At 31.6% G+C, this 16324-nt stretch overlaps 1 protein-coding gene across 1 annotated transcript; it reads right to left on the reverse strand.

Moving 5' to 3' along the window:
• Positions 1 to 1775: 1775 nt before the first annotated feature.
• On the reverse strand, positions 1776 to 16007 carry LOC118200894 (MKI67 FHA domain-interacting nucleolar phosphoprotein-like). The gene is made up of 2 exons (XM_035372887.2): positions 15876 to 16007; positions 1776 to 2418 (listed from the first exon to the last, which is right to left on the reverse strand). The coding sequence occupies exon 2, from the start codon at positions 2407 to 2409 to the stop codon at positions 1792 to 1794; it is 618 nt and encodes a 205-aa protein (XP_035228778.1). The 5' UTR covers positions 2410 to 2418; positions 15876 to 16007; the 3' UTR covers positions 1776 to 1791.
• Between the last annotated feature and the right edge of the window lie 317 nt (positions 16008 to 16324).

Here is a 16324-nt window from a genome sequence, read left to right on the forward strand (position 1 = left end):
TTAATTAAACATGTTAAAATTTCTTGAAAGAAATGTCAGTCTAAGAATTTATTTAACTGTAAATATATTTGAATTACAACGTGCAACCAATAAAAGTGTTTCTGAGGTATCCAACTTTAGATTTCAAATAGAAAATAATTATACACTTGAATTTTTCCCTTTGCAATATTATTATTATTACTGTTTATGTATTTTTTTATAAATATTTAATAAGAGATATTACTTTTTTTTAATATTGTTATGCTTGTTTCATTTGGTGAAAAAAATTCTGGAAATGTTTCCATCCATTTTGTTATACAAAACTAGCCCATTAGCTGTTTTCAGATTGTTCCATTCATCCTGGAGACCATTGAGCTAGATTACAGAGTTACGCAAATGAAAATGAAAGCACATTTGCCATACTATACACAAGCATTAAGAAAGTTAAATCCAAACTCCAAATGCCTAAGTTAAATGAGACAGCAACTCATCAGAATATTTTAAAAATCTGGATCATCCCCCCCCCTCGTAAGTCAAATACCATATTTATATAAAACAAACAGAACTTATTTTTTATTTGCTACATTTTATTTCAAAAAGATTAAAAGAGCTGAGAAATATTTCTTTCTAAAAGATATTACAAAACATTTTTACAAAATTAGATCACTTTTTTAAATTATTATTTAAAGCAGAATTTAAAATTCTACACATACCTTGTTCCTATTTTTACTACACTAAAATTAACAAAGAAATGTATTTTATTCGTAAAAACAAATGTTTAACTGCCTCTTCTTATTCAACTAAATTTTTTTAGTAGTGGTTAATACATTTTTTTCAAAAATAAGTACTATACTATTACTTTATTAAGAAACAAAACGTAAATAAATTAAAGCTGACTTTTACATAGAATAGGGAAAAGAAAAAGTGATTCACTGGAATAAATGAAGTTCCAGTGAATTGTTGTGGCATTTTTAAAAGAAAAAAATAAATGCAAAGTTTTTAGAAATATAATATAAAACAACGTTAAAATAGCCTAATTATACCGCATAGTACAGTTGCCAACCCTGAAATATAAAAACTTGGGAGGATTTTGCATTGCATAGTGATGTGACTTCGAAAGGACAAATCTGACAGAAGACATTTCTTTTGTAATGTTTGTAAATATTAACATTTTTATGTCATTTCATAGCATGAAATCAAAACAATTAAATAATACATTATTTGATTTTAGTATAAAACATATTAAATTAAAATTTAGAAATAAATTTATAAAATTAAGTTTGTCAAATTTCATTAAGTTTCCAATTTCATACTGATGGCCAAGTAGGAAAGTAAATAACTTCTGACATATTAAAATAGTTCAGATGAAATAAAAATTTAACAAAATCATATTGAAAAATCACTTGGAAAAATTAATTTAATTTGCATAATTTAACTTTCACCAAGATATGAAACAACTGCATTGTGTGTGTGTGCAGGGTTTTTTTTTCCCTCTCTCATCAAAGAGTACTTTCTTTTGGCATTTAAAAGCGAACAGCTCTTCTAGATGTATATAAGAGATGATCTAAATTCGATAAATTAAAAATTGAGATATTTAGAGCCTTACTAAAAGAGGTAATGAAAAAGTAGGACCTTCCAGTTTTATCAGAAGATTTAGAGAAACTCTGAGCATGTTATGTATGAGTGTAAAAAGAATGTACTACACATTCATACATAACATGCCCAAAGCTGCTGACTCTTCAAGGTAGTAAAATATGTAATACAAGACAATGAAATATAATAATAAGACAATGAAAGATATAGGTACTTTGTTTATTCACTTGCTTTAGGAATAAAGGGATTTATTTTAAGCGCAAATCCTTGCTCTTTGAGCGTAGCTTTTAGTTTTTTCAGTCTTTTAATTCTTCTGGCTTTACTTTTCTCCATATCTTCAGCTGATCTCATTCGATTTTGTCTCCAGCGATTTTTATCGCACCTCAAAGGCATTCTCTTCTTCCAACCACTGAAAGTATCAGGATGCAATTTATCTTGAGGGACAAATTCACATTTCAATAATTTTTCAAAAAACAAATAGTTGTTCATTGCTTCAGCAACAGTTTTTGCAACTTCTTCTGACTCAAATTCTATGAAAGCAAAACCCTTTGACCTTCCAGTTTTGGAGCTTCTGGCTAGACGCATACGAAGGACCCTCCCAAATTGTCTGAAATAATTCAAAAGTTCTTTTTCATAAAAGCCATGTGGTATGTGCCCAATATAAACTGTTCCGGGTTTAAAGTCTTGCGCTTCTTGAACTTTCTTTTTTGACTTTTTCAATTTCTTTGCTTTAGGTTTTGCAGACTTAGTTCCATCTTTCGGTTTCTCTGTCTTAGCAGCACCTTTTGCTGAACCTTTCAACTTCTTTCTCACATTCTCCACAAATGTATTCATCATATTGAATTACTAAATAAAAATAATATAGAAGATTAAGATGGCATTAAAATAAAAGGTAATGAATGAATCAATAAATAAACTTTTTATAAAAATTTCAAACAATCTACTTAAAAATTTTTATTTAAATAGTTGCATAAATTTGAAAATAGGTAATTTATTCATACAAGTCAGTTGTTACAACTTAATATATTTCTCAATCAAAATTAATCTTAAAATCCTAGCTCGCCCAGCTGTTATTTGATAAAGCATAACAATACATTTAGTACAAAAAACTTTTGATGAAAATAGGTTAAAGCACTTAATGACAGATAAACAAATTTTTCTCACTTATTATGCCATTTTTTATGTCTGCAAATGCTGCAGCAATATTTTGAGTACAACTACAGTAAAATGCTTCAAGCCGTCAAGCTTTATAAATGAAGGAACAACAGAAATAAAATCAATAAAATCATATAAACATAGATGAGGATCTAGCTACTTTTTCAGACAATACAATGCTATAAAACAGTAGGTAAAGTTTCGGAACTAAATAATTTTTCTATTTTTTTAATTGAATACAGATAGTAAAAAAAAAATAAAATAAACCATTCAGAAAATCTAAAAATATATAAATATACTATAGATTCACAGTTGATAAATCAAAACACAGATAAATGAAAAGGAGATAAGAATTATAATTTATTATACACAAATAAGTACGATACAAAATTGTTGGTTTTTAATTTTCTAAAAAAAATGTATGTAAAATAAGTAAAATATTTCAAACAATCTTAACTTTCAGGTCTTGAAGTCGACCTATTAAATGTATCATGTTTTTAATCTGTCCCATAAGTAACATTGTATAACTGAGGTTTGACTTTGCTGCAATTTTCAAGTACTAATTTTAAATTAATATTTTAATATTTTGCATAGACCCATTATACTTAAAACAGTATGATTTCACCTTTCCAAACTTTACATTATTGCACATGCTCTGACAAAAACACAAGACAGATGACTATTCAAAAGTATTTTTTATATTACACTTTGGACTATTTTTACTAATTTTATAGTTAATTATGGTATAAAAGATCCTTATTATTATGTATGAATTATATGAAAGGCCACACAGAAATAAAAAAAAATTATCACGCAAAAATATATATTATTCTTGAAGAGTGTACAACAGAAACCTTATTTTCCATACTTAAGCATTTTGCTATGAAAAAATATTCTTCCCTTCCTTGCAAAAAAAGAAATTCAGAATGCTATGAAATTAACTGCTTGTTTTTAACCTGGTGAGTGATATACACACATACATATATATATGCAATGAAAGCACAACTTTGGAAGCACTGATGTTAAGAACACAGAGACGTAGAAGGGCAGCAATGTTGTTTAGTGTAATTACTTGATCCATATTAAAGAGGAACAAGTTGAGCTGGATTAATTTCCTTTTTTATTTAAATTCAAATTTGTGGCGGCAACTCACTTGGCACTCCAATTGTACCTATTTACAGAACATTTACATTTTTGATACTATGGCAATAGAAGTGAGCATAGCAAAACATCCACATAGTTTTGGTTTACAATTATTTGATTGGGCAAGAGGTATCTGCATTAAGAGTTATGTAGGATTGCATGATTAATTTGAATGACATAGTTCACAGTTATTGCACTATTTTTAATATAGAGAAATGAAATACTCAAATTAAATAAAAAATAATAGGTTACAGCCAATTAAAATTACAAATTTGCAAAGAGAAAAAGGCGAAGCGATAGAGAAGCCCTCTTGAGATAAAAAGTATTAGAGCAGCAAAATATGAGAGCAATAATTCTGAAAACATAAAATGTAAGATATAACAAAATACGATGGCTGCTTTAAAAATAATCAGCGACCTCAAAATTAATTATTCTAGATTTGGTACTCTTCTCGAAATTCATCTATCCTCCCAAATTCAAGATCTTCCCATGTTATGTAACATTGGTTGAAAAAGATAATTAAAACTAAAATTAACCAATCACAGCTTATCTCTATAATTGCATCTACTTTGGTATAAATGCAGTTTGTGGTGATGTAATTAAACAAGAACAGTCAAATTCAAATACAAAAATGTGGACTAGTGGTCAAAGACTATACAAATTAATTTTAATTTAAGCTGGCTCAATTACTCTATCGTCATAACAAATTCAAATGTCAGCAGTGATAATGCAAAGACAAAAAGTTACAAATTATCAGAGCTGGCAGGAACTAATGCAGCGAGCAAGCGGAGATTAAAAACACATTAAGCGGAGATTATCTTACAGACCAAAAACCTCAGTCTAAAAACTGTCTACGTGATTTGCATTTTGAGGAGGAAATAGAAACGGGAAATTATAGTAAAGGCTGAAATTATAAACAACTGGGTAATTTACATAATAATACCCGTATATGTATTTAAAGAATAATTTTCTTTTTCTGTATGTATTCGGTTTCCTTCTTCAACACGCTTCCTTTTCATTTTAGAATTTTTGGATTTAATTAAAGATTTCTGTTATTCTAAAAAACTAAGAAATTATGTATAGAAAAAGCTGCTAATTTTATTTCTTTGGTAATATGAACAATCAGAAGAAATATGAAATATATATGGTAAGGGCCAGTTGCAGAGCTGGTGTGACAGAATTTTTAGAATTTAGTGACACACCGAGCAACAAAATCTAGAAATGGCAAAACTTAATATTTAGAGCAGGCACTGGAAGCAGAATTTAGAAAGGCACTAGTCAGCAAAATTTAGAATCTACAGACATACGTTTAATATTCCACGTGATTGCACCAGGTGGGAAAATGCCTAAAGTCACCTGTGTATGATGCATTAGGACATATTAGTTGAATCTTTTAAATTGCCAGTTTTCAATTTCTTTATTAATAAAAAAATTCCAGTCTATAATACCTGTCCATGTGATACGATTAGAAGCATTTTTAATATTTTCCATGTTTGTGTCTAGTGAAAAGTATAAAATAAAGGAAAGATAAACATGTTAAGAAAAAGATTCTAGTATCAAAAATAAAACACTCAAATATTATGTTTTCATTGATCTTCCAGATGTTCTCCAAAAAGTAAGAAATTCATTGCAAACTTTCTCTAAAATACATCCATTACGTGATAATACCATAGAGACATTTTTCTAGAATCTTCTGGAATGTTTAAAAAAAATCGTCGAAAAATTCCCAGATCTTGGAATTAAAAATTTTCTATAGAAACTGATCTTAAAAATAGCCAAAATGTTAATAAGTCGCCAAATTTATAGCCTTTAAATAAAAGAAATCACATCCCTAAAAGCGGAAAGTTGTTTAAGAGCTCTTCATTAGAAAAAGTGAAATAATGTCGAAATACTTGTTTCACGTCTTGCTCAGAAACTCGAGAATCCTACCATTTATATTAGAAATAGGAACAAATCATAATCCATTCAAATAACCATATTTATCAGTGAATCACCAAAAATATACCTCCAAATTGCTAATTCACACTCAAAAAGGCAGTCATAAAAACAGACAGAAATTTCACATGATTAAAATTAAGGACTTTCTGCCGATTTTGGTTGAAATTAAAGACTTTTAAGGACTCTTAAGAACCGTACGAACCCTGTTATACTCCTCAAGGGATAATGGGAATTCAGACAAGTTAATAAAAAAAAATTATCTTTAAAAAAGGTTGTTATTTTGTCTGCAATCAGGTATAAGTTAACTTACTATTAAATGTATGAGAATTAGGATTGGATTATGGAAAAGCACGCGAATGCTATCTGCTTATGGGGATGAATGTTTTTGTGTAAATCTTTTTACAAGAAAATTGCTCGCATTTACGTTCCTGGTGGGAAAACTCCACATGTATCAACCTTGATTGGATTAATTTTGTTCGCTTATTGAATTACATGAAAGCACACAACAATTATCTGTATAAGGGGGAGGGATGCCTTTGTGGAGGACTTTCTAAGGGGAGCTGGCTTGTATTTACGTTACACAAAAACCATGAATCCAACCCTTTAGCCGGGATTCAAACCCGAGTGAGCTACAAGTGTTCAGCCACCTTTACCGCTCTACTGAAGGGCCCGTAAAAAAATTGGTAAAGAAAAAGTATTGAAATAACCGGTTTAATTTACTAACCTATATTTCTTAATCGATAGTACATAAATTAGGCATATGAGGGGATTATTTGTGAATAAAATAAACTGTATTGCACTTTTCTCCACTATTTCATATTACGATGGAATTATTGCATTTCAAAGTTATTTCTTATGAATTAAGTTTTCTTTGTTCATGATTTTTTATTTTTCAAAGAGATTTCACACTTTAAATAAAAAATACACGAGAAGATACTTTATGCAAAATTTGGCATAAACAGTTTTCTTAATTTTGCTTTGAAAATATTCCAGGGTAATCATTTTCATTACTGGAAGAAATACGAAAAAAAGATTTACTACATTGTACGCGTCAACACTCAATATGTCCCTATTCTTTTGAAAATGTGAAAGATTACTCTTTCCAAAATAAATTAAAAAATATATTATGTGCAAATAGAATATTTGTTGAAAATGAAATAGACTTCAACCTTTGGATATAACGATGGTTTTAGATGAAATTTCTACCTATGAAAGGAAATTGATGTATAATTCTTCATGAACCTTTAAAACTGTTCTGAAAAATACTTTTGATGATTGCATGTAAGTCACAGATTGTTTTTCTCTGCTAACATAAACAAAAGCCAATTTTACAAAGAAAAATTCTCGTTAAAAGATATACCTCCTTTGCCTGATAGTCCAATGTAATATTTGTTAGCCGGGATTTTCATTTAACTCACTTCACATTAAGTTAAATGAAACGCAACCAATGTATTTCTGATTTTCTTTTGTATATTATAATAACAAAATTATCGAAAAAAGCAGATTTAAAGCTCTGTTATTGTTATGTAAAGCTTTATTACTGCTGTAAGTTCATCTCAAAATATAATTGTATTGAATATCATTCTAATCATCTAATAGTAATAAATATTATTAATGAATTTATTATTATTTCATTAAATTAGTCATTACCATTATTTTGTTAATGAAAATATGTTATTAAAAATCGCATTCCAACCAGCAGACTTACAAAGCTAGTTCGTATTTATTATCTTTTGTAAAATTTTGTTTTTATTTTCTAATTTCTAATACAAAAATATGCGAATACAAATGAAGTGTGAAAACAAAGTTATAAAATTCACAAATTATTGCTGAGACTGATCAAAAATAGTAAATGAAATATAAACATTGCATATATTTTGTTCTAAATTAATAGTACACTGGATATGCATTCAACGCACTATTTATTTAGAACTTCATTTAAATGAAAGCAAAATAATCATCGAAAAAAATCACAAATCTAGCAACCCATCTACTATGGGACAGCATCTGACAAACATGTAAATTTTACTGCATCCATGGAGGGGACTAACGACTTTTCTCATTAGGAAAATGTCAAAGAGGGGGCAAAACTGTTTCTGATCGCGAGAATTTCGGCCCAGTTTTAGAAGGTTAAATCACTGAATATGTAAGTGTGTGTTTGTATGCTTTGCAACAAAAGCTGTTCATTTAGAACCTGTTAGTGCTCAGGCATGTATTGCAGCTCTGAAATGATTCATCGGACGATGAGGAAAGCCAGCTGAAATATTCAATGATTGTGGAACGAACTTTATTGGTGCAAAGAATTACTTAACATGTACGATAGAGGCACTTAGTACTTACTTGACCAACGAAGGTGTTAAGTGGACAATGAATGTTCCATTAGTCATTTATTTTGAAGGCCTGTGAGAGGCTGTCGTTAAATCGATGAAGTTCCACATGAGACGAGCTATAGGATTGCAGATCCTCTCACAAGAAGAATTTTTAACGTGTCTAGTGGAGATTGAAGCCATACTTAACTCTTGTCCTTTAGTGGCTGCTTCTAAGGACTCAAATGATTTTTCTGTCATTACATCAGGTCACTTTATTATCGGGTCCGACTTAAAAAGTGTTCCTGAGCCTGATGTTACAAATGAGAAAATTCCCATCCATGAACGGTGGAAATTAGTCACACAAATTTCCCAATCAATTTGGAAATCGTGGTCAAAAGACTACTTGACTCAGTTGCAAGTGTGCAACAAGTGGAAACTTCCCAGTGCTGATTTACGTGTAAATGACTTGGTGCCAATCAAGGATGAGAACTTGCCACCACTTAAGTGGAAAATGGCAAAAGTAATTTGGACTTACAACGGAACTGACCAAAGAGTAAGTTCAGCTGATGACGGGATCATGGGGGCCTAGAAAGTTACGCCATCCACTGCTCGCCAAAAGAGCGCACTCTTGCTATTCGTAAAAAGCTAAAAATAATTTATTTCTACTTTTAAATTAATTAAGTTTCCTGTGATTGTGTTTCAGAGATGTGGCAAAACACAATTATTTTTATTGTAATTGTGTTCTGAAGTAAATTGTGTTTCCAGTTTGCACGTTGGAGAAAAAGTTCAATATTTATAATATTTATAGTGTACAATTTTGATTTCCAGCCCATTCCACAAAGAAGTGAACATAACAGCTATGTTCTCCAGCTAACACAAAAGTTTAATCACAATCATGTTAGCACATTACATGCAATTTTAAGAGTAAGGTATTTTTAAGATCTAGTGAATCTAAATTTCTAACATGTAGGATGTGCGTGGAAGTGTCATGCCACTTATACAAGAGATACATGCAATTCACTTCAATGCATTCTTATGGGAGAGCAGTGGGGAAGAATTTATTATTGCTAGCATTATATGAAAGTTCGGTTAAAATTTATATGCAAACCTTAAATAAAATTGTATGAGAAGATTTTTGAATGAAATAATTAAATATGAAAAGGTTTAGAAGAGCTGAAGTAATGTAATGTGCACTGAATGTTTCTGCTAAATTCTCTTTCCAGATGACTGAGGATCAGCAGATCAGAAATGTGTGGTAGTTGAACAACTCATATATGATTAAATATCCAGAACTCAGTAAGGTGGGAGCTGGTGGTTAAACTATTAAGAGTAGCGAACATATGTTCTTGCAGAGTACATATTTTCACTTTAGTTGTAATATAGCCGTTTATATGCTATTTTGCTTATCGGGTGTTTCAAACACAGTAAAATGAACTCCGATTCAGAATCTTGAGGACCATCACATCTATTTCAAATCTTACAAGAAAAAGAACAAATAACTATCAATCAACTCTGTCTAACAATGCACGAAAAAAGCCATTAGCAAATTTAAATGCATGGAAGGTCTATAAAGAAAATATAGTCTTCTATATTAGCAAAAAACATGGAAAGGTGACAAAGACTAAAAAAATCTGATGTGGACACCACATTGACTTCCTTGTACAGCTTATTAAATTATACATATTTTTTACACCATTTAAATTTATTTCTACAAATTTTATTAGACACCTTTTTTATTCAAATAATACTCACTTCACAGCAAGGCAAAAATACATAAAACTCAAAATATCTTCATTAAAAACTTTAAAATTCAGAAAAATTAAAACTCCAAATACAGCTAAATACAGTTAAGAAAAAAATAACTTAACCAACAGACAGAAAGATAAAAATTTTAGTGGGGGAGAGGGGAAAAAATATGGGTCCACAATGGGCAGAAAGGTACCAAAGTTGGTGCACCAACTGACTTAATTCCCTTCACTACTATGAGTTTCAGCCACCCAACCAGTACAGCAGTTAGCATCACTGACTAGTGTGCCAAAGAGCTCGAGTCCGAATTCCGGAAAAGGCATGGATGTTCGTAAATGTATAGTGTCCGTGTGGCATAGGGGCACTCTAAATATGTGGCAAGCCAAAAGCCCTCTCAAGAGCTTGGTGGTAGGGAAAGAGGGCCCGGGAGACCCTTGGACCCGTCTGGTGTCATCTCTTGGCACATTAAGAACACAAAATATTACATACTTTTTATGGATGGAGCCTCTGGCATCAACAAGTGAAAAAAATGCAGATACCATTCACAGGCATTTTGGCATAAGATGTCTGTATGGGATATGGCCACCACGGGGGATGATGCATGATTCCACACATCATGTTATACTTTGTACAACATTATCCAGCAGTTGTTGGGGTAATTTAGACCATTCCTCTGTCACTGCATGGATGAGGATGTCCTTGTTTATTGGAGGATGCTGTCAATCAACAAGACTCCGCCTCAAAGCATCCCAAATATTATCGAAGGAATTCAGATCTGGAGAACATGATGGCCATATGAAGCATTGAATATTCTCGATCTCTATACACTCCTGGAACTGACTGTTCGATGACATGTGTTGTCGTACATGAAAACAAATTCATCAATGACACCACCATGGAACCTTCGAACATGAGGCAGCAGATCATTAATGTATCATTGGCCAGTCCCAGTAGGAAGCACACAGAGCAATACACAGCCACTGATCATGATCCCAGCCCACACCATAACACTATGTTAGATATTGGTCCATTTCTGTATATTTGCCGCAGTGCCACTCTCACACCAGATCAACTCTCATCTACAATCCAATGGCAGACTGAACCTACTCTTTTTTGAGAATCACAAACCTAGAAATCTTACCTCCAGTTGCTGATGACACCACTGCAAACGGGTGAAACCGTTCCATCTAGACAATGGAATGCACAACAGGACTGCAGGCATATAGTCCTTCTCCGTCTGCCTAAACTTTTACAAAAGATTTGCTTGCCAGTAGCAGCAAGTAACTGGTTTATTACCTCAGTAGTTGTGCCAGTTCCTTGTTGTCAATAGTGTGGGACGTAGTGGCCCACAATGAACTGGAAGTTGATCTGGCAGCACTATCCTCATCTTCAGGGCAGATGTTTTTATTTTATTCGGCTTATAATTCCTTACTAAATGTAGTATTTCATCTCGATGTACTCCGTCTTTGATATGATTTAAATCAAATTCCTCGTCACACGAATACACATCAAATAGTTTTCTGGTTGCAATTTTCTAATTTCGACTACGTGTAATGTATGCTTTATGCATGCGCGCGTTGAAAGTAATGTTTTATAAAGTAAACAAATAAATATTAAGCTTTTTTTTTTTTTTTTTTTTTTGTAAATTTTGATACCCTTTAGATCATAATTGCTCTTTATTTCATAAATTACGGTTTCATATTTTTAATTTTATAATTTCTGCATGCCAACTTACCAGATTTAAATTGATGATCTATATTTCGGAAAAACCCCTAATCCGGAATCGCCGAAGTCCCGACAAGTCCGGATTAAACTTTGTACTGTATATGAAATAGTAAAAGCACAAGGAAAAGACGGAGCATTGTCGAAGCGTGCTTAGATTCATATTGAAGAAGAAATTTGGGTGCGTAGTATCTAATGAACTTGGCAGTCGATGCAATTTTAATTCCATTGTTATTTCCAAGTGCCAAGTAATGGTGCCAAGTGGTGCCTTTTCACAGAAGATTTACATTTTTGATATTGTTGAGATAGAAAGCAAGCTAGTGAAATTGCATCTTAGCAGAGTAGAGAGCAAAGCTGAAGTGCGTAGTTATGCAAAATGGAAGCACGTGAAGAGAAAAGTTTTGGTTTGCAATTTGCCTGATTGGTCAAGAGGCATCTGCATTAAGGGTTATATAAGATCACATGATTAATTTGAATGATGCAGTTTATACTTAAGCGCTATTTTTAGGACAGATAGAGAAAGTTCCCAAATAAAACAAAAGAAGTTATAATAAATTAAATTTAGAAGTTTGCTTTCATATTTTTTATTTTACACATTCCCCCTTTCAAAAGAAAAGAGAGCGCGAGAAGCCTTTTTGAAGAAGATATACAAGTTCAATAAGTTCGCGGAGTGCCATCTATTTATCAATATTAGACCTAAACCTTCGATACCATTTTCATATTTGTTCTTTCTTAGGAACAGGTAAAAAGTTTCATTTCGATCTGTTAATTTATTCATTGTTTAACCGCCCTTTATATCTAACATGTTGTGCCTTTTTTCAGGTATGGATAAAATTGAGCAACGTGCAGTTATCAAATTCTTTGTAAAGAAAGGTTTAAAGGCAATGGAAATTCATATCGAAATGGTGAATGTGTTGGGTGAATCTGCTCCTTCAAAAACAATGGTTTGTGGGGTTTAGAATAAACAAGTGGGCTAGTTTATTCAAAAGTGGTCGTACCAGCCTTGAAGACGATCCGTGAGAGGACCATCCAAAAACTGCATCAACACCGGAAATCATCGGAAAAATACAAGATATGGTATTGGAAGACCGTTGATTGACTAAAAGAGATTTAACAGAGGCTTTAGGTATTTTATTGGGCACAGTGAGCAATATTTTGAGTGTTAATTTGGGTTTCAAAAAACTCTGTGCAAAATGAGTGCTGCATTCTCTAACGATGGAGCAAAAACATATTCGGATGCGACTTTGCCAGCAACATTTGGAGTGTTTTAAGAAGAATTAAAAGTGACTTTATCCGTCGATTTATCACAATGGATGAGACTTGGGTCTACCATCATAATCCTGAATCAAAACAGGAGGCTAAGGAGTGGTGTGAACCTGGCTCTTCGGCGCCGAAGCGAATTCGTGTGCAAAAATCAGCCAAGAAGGTGTTAGCATCAGTTTTTTGAGATGCGAAAGGAATTTTGTTTATAGATTACCTTCAAACTGGCAAAACAATCAACTTGGATTATTATTGTAACCTTCTGAATCAATTAAAAAATTCGTGAAAGAAGACCCGGATTAAATCATTTTCCACCAAGATAACGCACCTGCGCACACAGCTGAAAAAACCATTGCTAAAATAACTGAATTGAAGTATGAATTATTGCAACATCCAGCCTATTCGCCAGATTTAGCTCCCTCCGACTTCTGGCTCTTCCCACACCTCAAACAATATCTCCGTAGAAAACGATTTTCTTCAAACGAAGAGATAATAGCTGCCATGGAGGGATATTTTGCAGAGCTGCCGAAAAACCACTACAGTCTAGGGATCCATAAATTAGAAGACTGTTGGAATAAGTGTATTGAAGTTGAGGGAAACTATGTTGAAAAATAAAGTCATTTTTACAAATAAAAATTGGTTCCTTCATTTCCGTTCTGCGAACTTATTGAATAACCTCGTAGAGAAGCCTTTTTGAGAGAAAAAGCATTAGAGTAGCAAAAATATGACAGACATAATTTTGAAACATACAAAATATACTATTAGCTTTTGAACAATAAAATTATAATACATAAAATTTTGAGTTCAATAATAATTTTTAAAGTCCTATGGTGATTTGAGTCCAATCTATAGAAAGTTCTTTTTTCTGGAACATTCACATCACAATTTTGATATTTCAGGGAAGGATTTCCAAAAATTTTTACACACAATATCACAATTATAAAAATTTTATATACCCATTAGTTATTATGAATGATCATAAATCTTCAAATTTAAACCAATTTTCACATTTATAAGTAATACTTTATCATTTGTAATAGCATGACTGAAATTATGGTTTTCACTTTTATAACTACATTTTACAATTTTCTTATTTTGCACAAACTAGATCTCACAGCTTTCTCCTAGTACACACATCCAGCTATTTGGGCAAATCCATTTTAAACAGATTCGTGTATTAACTTTTCATGAGTGGTTAGAGAACTGTGTTACAGCATCCCATTATATTAAAAAAAATCACACTCCATATGAAAAAATAAAAATTCTATATAATAAATAAAGTGAGAGCCTTCAAAGTTTATATTATATTACATGACGAGGGTAAAAGAAACAATTATGCAGAGGTAAAACAAGCCTCTGCTTCTGAACCAGTACTCCCTCATACTTCCTATTTAACAGACACTTATTGATAATTATAACATTCATTTACCATAATTCCAAACAAATTTTAAAAGAATTTACTTTTAGTTAAATTCTGGCATAAATTTTATTACCATTATTCAATTTTCTGAAGTCTCTGATAGTTGTATATTAATTTTAGCAATATCTGTCTCCCATTTAATAATTATTTCATTTATAATTCATCTAGACATCATTCTCAAAATACTCATAAAATTCTTAATATTCAAATTTTTAAACAATATTAATTATAAAATAATTTCAAAATTCTTAACATTAATTCAAAATTTTTGACAAAACTTATTTTCACTAATAACAATAAAATTTTAAAAATCTTCCCTGGAATCTTGGAATACTTATCTATTTTGATATTTTGCTAAAGCAGTGCCACATTTTTTTATACAGTCAAAAGTCGTTAATCCAGACTCGTCGGGACTTCGGCGATTCCGGATTATAGATCATCAGTTTAAATCTTGTAAGATGGCATGCAGAAATTATAAAATTAAAAATATGAAACCGTAATTTATGAAATAAAGAACAATTATGATTTAAAGGGTATCAAAATTTACAAAAAAAAAAAAAAAAAAAAAAAAAAAACCCTTAATATTTATTTGTTTACTTTATTAAACATTTCTTTCAACGTAAGTTGTTTAATTTCCTTCCTTTTTTATGTGATAATACATTCTCTTTAATTCTATAAATAGACATAATTTCTTGTTCAGTTACAAAGTTCCACTGTTCAAGTCCTATAATTGCTGTGTCGAGAATACCGACTAATTTCTCAATCGAAATTTTTCGTTTTCAATAACCTCTGTCATTTTCTTCGCTATCGGAAGCGAATTATAATGACGAGGAATTTGATTTAAATCATATCAAAGACGGAGTACATCGAGATGAAATACTACATTTAGTAAGGAATTATAAGCCGAATAAAATAAAAACATCCGGATTATAGATCATTCCAGATTATGGGTGTCCGAATTAGCGACTTTTATGATTCATCAAATTAAAATCATTTTGTACGAAAAATCCCACTTTCACATTTCAAAAATATAACCAATTATTGAGCAAGTTATTTTTAATCATGCACTTGGAGAGAAACTCAAAGCCGAAACTTCAAATTAATCTTACTACATTCGGCCATTCTACCTTCTAAAGAATCAAACCAACACTCACCACAAAAACGCTTACAAAACATCCCATGATTCAAAATTTCCCAGAATCATGCACCCGATTACGTCACAATAGGGTTTCCATAACATTCAACTACACAGGCTACCATGAATGAAACAACTTGGCGATAAATCAAACAACTTCGCCATTATACAAGGGGTACCTTAAAGTCTACTCTACCCAAAAAGAATGTAAAAGCATTCCACCTAAGTACAAGATGGATACAATAACTAGCACATTTTACAAAACACATCATAACACATTCTCCATTGGTAACTGATGAATGGATTAGGATCTGTTTTACACTAAAACTTTAATGCATCCATTATATACGTTGCAAAACAGAAACAGAAAAATGCGTTAATAACGATGATAATCACAACGTTTACTAACTATTTTTCTTAGTGGAAGATATGAAACATGAAATGCAGCCTAAAATTGCAAATTAAAAATTCTTACCTATTCTTCTCAGTAGAATCAAAGCAGAACGTGCAAAATAGACAGACACACAGACAAAAATAGACAGATGTCTTGTTTTGCACCCGCTAAATCTTTCTCCTCCGATGGCGAAAAATCAAGCTTATTAGGTGCGAAGGAAAGGTATCTGCGATTCAATTCAGCTATAGGTGGCGCTTTCACACATTAATGTGCGGATAAAAACCGATATTTTTATTTGTGATCTGACTTCGTGCATTCAAAAATGGAGTTGCTTAGCTTTTCCGAAATGTTTGATTTTGTTCAAGGAGGCGTAAATTCACGCTGTGTTGCTGAAGCAGAGCGAATTTTAAAAAGCGGATTATTTGGTAATGCACAGAATTTTACTTGAAAAATCCAATTTACAAATTTTTGCTTCCTATTTAAGGATAAGTTGTATAGCCTCCTGATCGCATGAAATCGAAGGACATTTC

The sequence above is a fragment of the Stegodyphus dumicola genome, chromosome 1 (assembly GCF_044657685.1).
Source record: "Stegodyphus dumicola isolate Sdum_Otavi_A_Nest chromosome 1, ASM4465768v1".
Classification (NCBI taxonomy): Eukaryota; Metazoa; Arthropoda; class Arachnida; order Araneae; family Eresidae; genus Stegodyphus; species Stegodyphus dumicola.